Source organism: Bufo bufo, chromosome 7 (assembly GCF_905171765.1).
Source record: "Bufo bufo chromosome 7, aBufBuf1.1, whole genome shotgun sequence".
Lineage (NCBI taxonomy): Eukaryota > Metazoa > Chordata > Amphibia > Anura > Bufonidae > Bufo > Bufo bufo.
Window position 1 is genome coordinate 18,544,529 of NC_053395.1, and position 11,109 is coordinate 18,555,637.

The 11,109-nt window shown below is 48.3% G+C and overlaps 1 protein-coding gene across 1 annotated transcript in view; it reads right to left on the minus strand.

The window, feature by feature from the left end:
* SEPTIN12 (septin 12) overlaps nucleotides 1-10,687 on the minus strand; it is a 75,557-nt gene extending 64,870 nt beyond the window's left edge. The window contains exon 1 of the mRNA XM_040440300.1: nucleotides 10,468-10,687. Coding sequence (XP_040296234.1) covers nucleotides 10,468-10,522 — 55 coding nt within the window. The 5' untranslated portion in view covers nucleotides 10,523-10,687. The remainder of the gene's footprint in view (nucleotides 1-10,467) is intronic.
* Nucleotides 10,688-11,109: the final 422 nt, after the last annotated feature.

Genomic DNA, 11,109 nt, shown 5'->3' on the forward strand with positions numbered 1-11,109 from the left:
CAGTCCCATTGACTTGAATGTGTCCGCGAACCATTTTCCGCGGAAATAATAGGACAGGTTATATTTTTTTGACGGACTGGAACCACGGATCACGGACGTGGATGGCAAACGGTGCACTATCCGCATTTTCAACGGCTCTATAGAAATGAATGGGTCTGCACCTGAAACTGTAAAATCGTCAGAACGGACGCGGAAGCAAACAACGGTCGTGTGCATGAGGCCTAAGACGGGGATCTCCAACCTGTGGCTCGCAGCAATGGAAAACTACAACTCTCGACATGCATACAACTAAAGCATTGTAGGTCCACATTTACTTTCCAAAAAAGGAAACAATGACGAAAGGTGATAAATTTGCACTAAAACTCGTGCTCGCCAAATTTGAAAAGTGATTAAAAGAAGAGGGACTTTGTATTCAAGGAGACAATTTTTTGTCAAATTTATTAAGATAATCATAGATTTGATTTTCTGACAGTCCCAAATGTATTAATGGGGGTGCTATTGCATTGGTGTCTATGGGATTATTTGCCATGACAATGGTGAAAAGTGGTACTGCACGTCACCAAATAAAATTCACGTTTCCAATGGATTTAATGGATATACCCCTAAAATATCTACACCACCTCTATGGTGAGATGGACAAAATACAATACATTACAATAATTTACATCTTTCATGAAAAAGTCTACCCGCCCTTTAAGTATCGTATTTCAACCATTATTTACGATGATCATTTTTTTTTTGTCCCCCCCCTCCAAACGAATCAGTCACCGGTGGATCTACGCAAAAGGTGGAAATATAAAGTTCTGTAAACAGCGACGAGAAAGAAAAGATATTTGATGTATGAAAGTGCTGAGGGACATTATAAACCCTCGCTACATCAAACACAAGCCACGTATTGTCCGGCTGGGATGAAAAGGCTCCCACGCTTTTGTCCGAACCGCGCCCCTGGCAAAGATCGCCACCTTTCATCTTTGCCCTCTGTTAAAATGAATAATTAGAAATCCTGTCCCTACAGGGAAAACGCGTCAGCTCATTATCCTCACGTATAGGAGGACGCAGAGAGGCTGAAGCAACAAAACAAGGCTCAGGATTATCCCCTGTACGGGCGAGGAGATTATAGATATTATACGTGATGGCTATAGGCCGCCATAGGAGAAAATACAGGCCGAGTTATGACTGCTGCTCACAGCAACCAATCACAGTGCTGCTTTCAACCATAAAGAGCTGAAAACTAAATGATAGCTGTGTTGTGATTGGTTGCTATGGGCAGCACAGTTTTAGACAGTTTCATAAATCTGCTCTTTCTTGCTTGCTCATAGCAACCAATGACAGCACAGCTTTCATTTTCTAAGACCTGAATACGAAATGGAATCTGTGTCGTGATTGGATTTCAGTTTAGACAGTTTCCAGTAGCAACTAATCACATCACAGCTTTCATTTTCTAAAAGCTGAACACAGAATGAAAACTGTGTTGTGGTTGGTTTTCTTTAATGAGTTTCATAAGTCTGCCCATGTCTTGGTTGCTAGTAGCAACCATTCACAGTACAGCTTTCATTTTCTCATGATTGGTTGCTATGCGGAACACAGCTTACCTTTGAGACAGCTTCATAAGTCTGCCCATGTCTTTTCTGCCCAGAGCAGCCAATCACAACCGAGCTTTCTATTCTTATAGGGCTCTTGAAAAATCAAAGGTGTGCTATGATTGGCTACAAGTAAAGGGGCAGATTCATGAAACTGCCTAAAGGAAAATCTCTTTGTTGCCCACATCAACCAATCACAGCACAGCTTTCATTTTTCAAGAGAAGAATAAGAAATAAAAGCTGCACTGTGATTGGTAGCTATGGGCAGTTTTTCTTTTAAAATTTGCTCTGCCATATTGTACCCTACACTTCCCATACAAGTAAGCCGCCATCTTGAATATAGAATAAACATTTCATATGTACATTTTGTCAGCAATGAGAGAGAAATAAAAGTTTGGGGTCCCCCACAGTCAAACAAGGGCCCCTCTCCTGGTCTATTAGGTTGTACCTTTTCTGCCTCTTCCTTCGATCCCTTCGAGAAGAATAAGCATTGACCATTTCCCTTTCTGTTTTTGGCATACTCTTGAATTTTCAGAGAAAATCCTGTCAAATTAGGAATTTTTTTTAAAACCCGCCCATACACGGGAGTTCCTGGGCAGGGCTGGGGTATGAATTTATGTTTTAGGAGTCCTGGCATAATGGGGCCCCAGTCCAAGTTATGCAACAGGGCCCAGAAGTGTAGCTAGGCTCTCAATCACCTTTGCCGTAGATTCCGTTTATTTCCCACCTCTAAATTTGGAAACAACCCCAAAATGGTCACTCTTGGACATCGTTTGCATAAGCCCTGTCTCTTTTTATGTATGGAGGACTGTCCCTCTAAAATTGGTCCAGGCCAGAGTTATAAGGGGTGCAGGGGTAGCAGTTGCACCCAGGCCCGGTGTTTTAGGGGCCATAGGATCCGCTGACACAGGGCTCGGTGTTTTCAGGGCTCCCTTCCACCAGGCCCTCAGCTATACACCTCATGGGGCCCCATGGTTCCATTATTGGGAAGATCATTGATACTATTCCTTCTGATCCCTGCCGGCTCTGCTACATTGCAGGGGGCCCCTGATGTTACGTAATTGTGTTGTCAAAACATTTCTGGAGTGTTTGCAGTAAAAATGGAAGATACATTCTCCGGGGTAAGAGAGACTGATGAGAGTGTTTACTGCAGGAATGGACGTGTGCGCAGCCGGATGACAGACAGGCGGTATTATTAGTATTGGGGGGAGGGGGGGGGGGGATACATCTGGAATCTAATCTGATCCTGATCATGCGCTGGTCTAGAGTAACTCCCCCAATAACATTCCCATAAATCTCCGGTGTACGTATGGGGCACTGTGTCATATAGCAGTATGTGGGCACTGTGATGTGCGCATCCTGGCGGGTACAGTTATGGAGCTACTCTGGATGCCATTTTATGGGTACCATAGCCGGTATTACGGGCACTATGGCAGGCACTTTTATAGAGTTACTGATATATTTGCCATTAATATATAGGCACAGATGTCGCTCTTGGTATGGTCACTGCTATATCTGGCGCTATTATTTTGGCGCCATGTCTGGTACTATTAAAAGGCAGCGTAATCTGAGCATTAGGTGGAAACATTCAGGACGGTATTATTTGGGCACTTGATGGCAATATTACTGAGGGTACAATATAGAAATATTATTAGTGCACTGTGGGAGGCATTATATTTTTCCAGTTACCATCATATAGCAATGTAGGGTACTACGTATATGAAGTTATTATTTGAGCACTTTATGGCAGTGTTATTGGGGCACTGTATAGAACTATTATTATTAGTGTTGGACGAGCATGCTCTGCCGAACACTAATTTCACCCTTGCGGGTAGGTGTTCCGCAATCTGGCACTTTATTGAGGAAAGTGCGGACGATAAAAGAATTGTCATTTGCAACCTGTGCCGTATAAAAATGAGCCGGGGCGTGAACACTAGCAACCTCACCACCACCAGCATGATCCGCCACATGGCATCAAAGCACCCTAATAGGTGGGCCGAACACCTGGGTGCACAATCAGTGTCTGCGGGTCACACCACTGCCTCCTCAATCCCATGTCCAAGACGCAAGCTCGGAAGCCTCCCGCCGTGCACCTGGACCTTCGCAAGCACCATCAGCGACCACATCCACTTCTGTGTCCCAGTGCAGCGTACAGATGTCCATACCCCAGGCCTTTAAACGAAAGCGCAAATACCCAGCCACCCACCCACCCACAGGTCATAGCACTAAATGCGCACCTTTCCAAATTGCTGTCCCTGGAAATGCCATTTAGGCTTGTGGACACTGAGGCTTTCCGCAGCCTGATGGCGGTGGTCGTTCCGCGTTACTCTGTCCCCAGCCGTCAATATTTTTCACGGTGTACAGTCCCCGCCTTGCACCAGCATGTGTCCCATAACATCACCCGTGCCCTGACCAACGCAGTTATTGGGAAGATCCACTTAACGACTGACACATGGACAAGTGCTTTTGGCCAGGGACGCTACATTTCCCTGACGGCACACTGGGTGAACGTTGTGGAGGCTGGGAGCGAGTCGTACCCTGGGATGGCACAGGTGCTACCGACGCCAAGGATTGCGGGACCTACTTCCATCAGGGTCTCCGCCAGCAGCTATATTACTGGCTCCAACCCCCCCACCCCCTTCTCCGCCTCCATTTCCACCTCTGAATTATCATCTTGCAGCACCAGTCAGCCATCAGTCAGTAGCTGGAAGCAGTGTAGCACTGCAGTGGGGAAGCGGCAACAGGCCGTGCTGAAGCTGATCTGCTTAGGTGACAAACAGCACACCGCCGCAGAGCTGTGGCAGGGGATGAGGGACCAGACTGAGCTGTGGCTCTCGCCACTCAACCTACAACCAGGCATGGTTGTGTCTGATAATGGCCGTAACTTGGTGGCGGCTTTGGAGCTCGGCAAGCTCACACACATCCCATGCCTAGCCCACGTCAAACTTAGTGGTTCAGCGGTTTCTCAAAACCTACCCCAATTTGCCTGAGCTACTGGTGAAGGTGTGCAGCGGGTGTGCCCAATTCCGCAAGTCATCGACAGCTTCCGCTGGTCTGGCAATGCTGCAGCAGCGCTTGCAATTGCCAGCTCACCGACTGTTGTGCGGTGGAACTCCACGTTCCACATGTTGGCCAGGCTTCGTGAGAAGCAGAGGGCAGTAGTGGAGTACTAGCTGCAACATGGTCATCACCTTTCCAGTCAGCTTCCGCTATTCACAAACGAAAAGTGGGCATGGATGTCTGTGAGGTTTTACGCAACTTTGAGGAATCAACACAGATGGTGAGCGGCGATAACGCCATTATCAGCGTAACCATCCCACTTCTGTGTCTACTGAAAAACTCTCTGCTCACAATTAAGGCGGACACTTTGCATGTGGAAGAGGTGGAAATGGGGGAAGACATTGGGGGATAGCCAGACCACCCTCAGTTCGCCTTCTCAGTGCAAATTGGATGATGAGGAGGAGGAGGAGCAGGAGACGGTTGCCTCCGCTACAGAGGGTAGTACCCATGGAAGTTTTATTCCATCTGTTCAGTGTGGATGGGTAGACGAGGAGGAAGAGGAGATTGAGAGTCATCCTCCTGATGAGGACAGCCTCCTGATGAGGAAGTCTTGTCTGTTGGGACTCTGGCACACATGGCTGACTTTATGTTAGGCTGCCCTTCCCGTGACCATCGCGTTGTACGCATTTTGGCCAATACCGATTACTGGTTGTTCACCCTTCTCGACCCCCGCTACAAAGAGAACTTCTCATCGCTCATTCCTGTGGTGGAGAGGACGAGCAAAATGGTGCAATACCAGAAGGTCCTTGTGGAAAAATTGCTCCAAAAATCTCCAGCTGACAACGCTGGCGGCAGAGTCCGTAGTTCCTTGGGCAACTGAGAAGGGGAGACGAGGGGAACACACAGCAGTTCTAACAGAGGCAGGGCAACACTCTCCAAGGCGTGGGACAGTTTCATGACACCCCGCCAGCACCCTCACCCTGATGTGCAGCCTAGTGTCACAAGGAGGGGATAATTTTGGAAGATGGTGAAGGAGTACATAGCAGACCGTGTCAGCGTCCTCAGTGATCCCTCAGTGCCTTACAACTATTGGGTGTCCAAGCTGGACACGTGGCACGAACTGGCGCTCTACGCCTTGGAGGTGCTGGCCTGCCCCGCCGCCGGCGTTTTGTCAGAGCGTGTATTTAGTGCGGCTGGGGGCATAATAACTGATAAACGCATTCGCCTGTCAACTGAAAATGCTGACTCTTATAAAAATAAACAAGGCCTGGATTGACCATGACTTCTCGACATAAAGACACTCTAAATGTGGCTTTTATGGTGTATTGAATACACTGAGGGTCCCCAGCAGGCCCTCGCCCATAATGTTTTAGAGGGTCAGCAGCAGGCCCTCGCCCCTAATGTTTTAGAGAGTCAGCAGCAGGCCCTCGCCCCTAATGTTTTAGAGAGTCAGCAGCAGGCCCTCGCCCCTAATGTTTTAGAGAGTCAGCAGCAGGCCCTCGCCCCTAATGTTTTAGATGGTCAGCTCAGCAGCAGACCCTCACCCCTAATGTTTTAGATGGTCAGCTCAGCAGCAGACCCTCACCCCTAATGTTTTAGATGGTCAGATCGGCAGCAGACCCTCACCCCTAATGTTTTAGATGGTCAGCTCAGCAGCAGACCCTCACCCCTAATGTTTTAGATGGTCAGATCGGCAGCAGACCCTCGCCCCTAATGTTTTAGATGGTCAGATCGGCAGCAGGCCCTCGCCCCTAATGTTTTAGGGGGTCAGATCAGCAGCAGGCCCTCGCCCCTAATGTTTTAGAGGGTCAGATCAGCAGCAGGCCCTCGCCCCTAATGTTTTAGAGGGTCAGATCAGCAGCAGGCCCTCGCCCCTAATGTTTTAGAGGGTCAGATCAGCAGGCCTTTGTATCCTACTGTTTTTGAGGGTCACCAGCAGGCCATCAATCATAATTTTTCAAGGCTGTCTATGATGCCCTCCTTTATGTGTAATAAAGGGTGTTTTGGAGTTCCGGTTCCTTGTAATTTTTGGCAGCCCTTTCCCTTAGTGCATAGGCTTTATGAGTGTCGGAGTCCCACTACCTGAACTATTGTACCACAATGTGAATGAGGCCCTCCTTTATGTGATATACTGTACAGGTTGTATCGGAGTGCCTCTTCCTTGTAATTTTTGGCAGCCCTTTCACTTAGTGCATAGGCTTTATGAGTGTAGGAGTCCAACTACCTGAACAATTGTACCACAATGTGAATGAGACCCTCCTTTATGTGATATACAGGTTGTATCGGAGTGCCTCTTCCTTGTAATTTTTGGCAGCACTTGCACTTTATATACAAGTAAATATACAGGAAAGAATGTGTCCGAACGATTTTATCTTCGGTTTTGTGCGTATTATTGTCAGTCTGTAAAAGTGGCGTACTACTCGGACAACATTGTTCCCAGCAGCGACCTGGGAGTCCAAGATGCATCCAGACATCCTCCCCATGCTGTTCCCGAACCATTTCATGGTGTTTCCATCAATTTCTGACCTTTTCCTAAGAACCAGACGCCCTCCCCTCTTCAGAGCAGTGGGTGCCTGGTTTAATGCTCGGGTTCTCCCATTGATTTCCATTGTGCTCGGGCGCTCGGTACAGCACCCGAGCATCCCGAGGTGTTCGACCCGAGCACTTTGGTGCTCGACCAACACTAATTATTATATGTTCACTTTGGCAGACATTTTATAGGCACTATTGTACTATTATATCCTATTTTGGCTGGCACTGTTATCCAGCAATGTATGGCGCTATTAGTTGTTATTCGTTGCTATTATTATGGTCTTATTATTTGAGCACTGTATGGCAGTATTATTTTAGCCATTATACAGCGCAGCTGCACGCTCATCTTGCAGAAGACAGGTATACTAGGAGTTCATTGCTATGGACACGACAATTGACTCCAGATGTCTCACATCATTATTTGGGACCCTTCCCCAGGCCCACGGCTCAGACAATTCCTAAACTGCAACATCCCTCATCCTGTATCCATGACATTCCCCAGAAAACCAGACACCATGAGGATGACCCCCATACGTCCAGGAAACAACTGTGTCACCCTGTCACCGCCTGCTTGACAACTTGCAGAGTGGTAACCAGGGCAGGGGCACGGTTTGGCGGCTTTCATGTTTGTGTTTGCAAATGGTGTTTCAAGTGGAGAAACCTTCAAGCAGTTGTCGCCTTCTGCCATTAAAATCTTCCAACCCTTGTGCTTATCAAAGAGATGACGCGGGGGAGGGGAGGGTGTGCAAACTTTAGACAAACAGTGACAACAGACAAAAGAGGCAGACGGTGAAATCTCCTCATTTCTGTACGCACGGCGTGTTAGGACACAGCGGAGCACATGCATGTGGTGGGGGGTCCTTCATGTCAAACAGCCCCCTGAGGGGTAGGAGGCCACTTTCAATTTTTTTTTGCATCCGTTCTTTGCGGTTTTCCATTTAGACCCCCCCCACCCCCGCAAAAAGGAAATGTAACAATTTCAATGTAAACATTGCTACAATGAAACGAAATGGCAGCGTTCTAAATTCCACTGACGCGTTTCAGTCACAAAATGATATTCCGCTTGTCACACTATGGCACCGACCGTTCCGATATGGCAAATCCATGGCCGTCCTCTAGGTGGCGTCACGTGCAGGCGGTCAGTGGTCATCTCTGTGGGCATTGGTACTATGGTATAGGCCTTGTAATGCCACCCGATCGCGGACGCTACATTCTTGTGCGGGCAGCCATTTACGACAGTCTGTTTGCTTACACAAATTAGATCAAAGGCGATAATGAGCACAAGATTACGGACGGAGACGATTATCGCGCCAGACGTTTGCGTAAACCGGAACACGATTCCTTGATGAAAGGAGCGGTGATTGCCTTCATTGACATATAGATTATGTTAAATGGTGTTTTTCTGAAATTTTGACATTGATGATTTTTCCTCAGGATAGGTAATCAATATCAGATCGGCGGGGGTCCGACACCCGGGGACCGTTTGAGGAGGCCACGGCAGTGGGCGCTTATCAAGCACAGCGCCGTCCATTGCATAGTGGCTGTGCTTGGCATTGCAGTCGAGCCCCATTCACATGAACGCGACCGATGACGTCACTGACCAAGGAAGAGGCTGCGGCGCTAAACAGTGCCTTCAAACAGCTGGTCGGCGGGGTGCGCGGTGAGTCCGACCCCCGCTGATCGGATACCGATGACCTATCCTGAGGACAGGTAATCAGTTTTAAGCCGTCGGACAGCCCCTTTAAATAGAATCCCCTCTCCTAGCTCTAGATTTAATTTTCAAGTTCTCTGCTTGCTGTCAGTGAATGGAAACCCGCAGCGGCTCGGCTTGCTGCAGCTCGTCAGCGTAGGGCCCGGTGAGGCGTTTGTGCAGCTGCCCGGTGTGCGAGCAGGGCTAGGTCTTTATTGTTTGACTGTTTCAATTCACATACAGCAAACAGAGATCTTGCTGTGTTGCCACGCTATCAGCACGGCACTGGCCCCGTGATGCTGATATGATCGATCAGGAACCGGAGGGGCGCTCAGAGGGAACCCCGGCCACGGATCAGCACGTGAGAGGATAAACGCTATCAAGTCCCAAATCGCAGCCCATCAGGTATGAGCAGGTTTTATGCGAATACGAATACGAATATTCACGAATATGTGACCAATATTCTACCACATATTTGTGAAATATCGCTAATTCGAATATAGGACCTGCCGCTTATCACTACCAGGGTCAAGCTGTCAATGGGGTAGACAGGGGGCGCACTGTGGCCCTGCTGTCCAATGGCCCATATACACACTGCAGTCAGAGCATGCTGGGAGTTGTAGTTTCAACCTCGCTGGAGTATCACTGGCATAGGCTATCAGTCAGGATCAGGACCAACATATTTTTTTTTGTTTCTGTGAGGATTATCACTCTCATCATTTCTATTATCATCCCATAGTTGAATATTGGTGGAAAGTAAAGTAGGACAGTGCAGCGGACAAGGGGTTAATAACAGAGCGGTGCGGAGAGATTAAAGGGGTTTCCTCTGAGACACTTTTATGTGGGGGCCACCACAGATCGCCAGGGGCCCGAAAGCTCTCCGAGTGGAAAACTCCTTTAACTATTTAAGATAACGGTAGGCGGAAATTCGGGCAGACATGAGAGATCTACCGGTGGAACTACAAGTCTCATCATGCCCTGTCACCTGTGTAGGGCGAGACGGCAGCGACATGAATTCACAGTAATAGAAGTGCGGAGCCCCCGGGGAAACCCTATTTGTAGGGTCATTCTGACAATACTGTAAGCTGGTGTAGCAGAGCTGAGTTTGTCAGATACCGGAGAGATCAGCTTTGTCACATGCAAAGAGCTCAATATTTCAGATGCAGCAGAGCTACGTTGGTCAGATACAAAAAAAAAAGGTTTACAGGACTCAACTGAGCAAAGAATCCATCAAACCCATACAGCAGAGCTGAGTTTGTCAGATAGAGCAGAGCCAAACATATTCCTTTGATGCCACAAAGCCTGAGTTTGTCAGATGCTGCAGAGCCATGTCTGTTATTTGCTACAACTCACGCTGCTACCGCGATATGCGATTTTCCATAGGACGGCAGGTCACGCGTCTACGTTGTGTCAGCCTCACGACAAATTTAGCTCTGCTACATCTGCACAGAGACATATAGGTTCAGAGTTAGAGTATGTTCACATGGAGGATCGTTGGTGTGGATTCCTGCAGAATGGGGAATCCGCATGTTAAACTAGCACAGTGTTTTAAAAAAATCAAACGCCAAATCGGCGTAAAAAACGCGTCAGAAAAAAAAAAAGCGCAGAATAGAAAAAATAGTCCATGTGAACATTAACCCTTACAGTCGCCCAGTTAATCCTTACCTTCAAAGTCGGAGAGGATCCCCTCCAAGTGGTCGTTGACCGATAGGTGAGACATCCTGTGGGTAGGAATAAGCCCCCTTTACAGTGAGACTCAAACGCTGGGGCCAAATGAGGCGACGTCCCACATGTGCCGGGTCCAGATGTGAGGGTGGTGGGGGGAGCTGATGGGACCCCCCTGTATAACGCTGCTCCCCTACTACTGCCGAGCGCTGCACTGAGCCCTCTGCTCTGGAGGCTCTGGAGGTAGAGCCAGCAATCCCCTCCTACAGATGATGAGGATCAGTTACACCCCCCCCCCCCCCCCTCACATACCTTGTAGGAATCCCCATTCTCTCTCTGCAGCTTATTTGATCAGCACATCTGGAAGTTGGGAGGGGGGAAAGAGAGAGGGGGGTCCGGCCAAATCCTGGGTCTCCTTGTTTAACTCTTCTCCTGCTGAGTGACAAAAATGCTAAATCTTGACCACTGCGGATTGTAAGCTCCTGGGATCAACCTAAACCAAGTCCCAAGTCTTACAGAAACGTCCCACCAGAATACCCCAAGGGATGAAAAGTTCTGCAACTTTTTAAACAAACCCTGCGTTTCAATTCTTCACCATTTTGAAGATCTCTGCTTGCTGCCTGCGAATGGGAACAGCCTTCT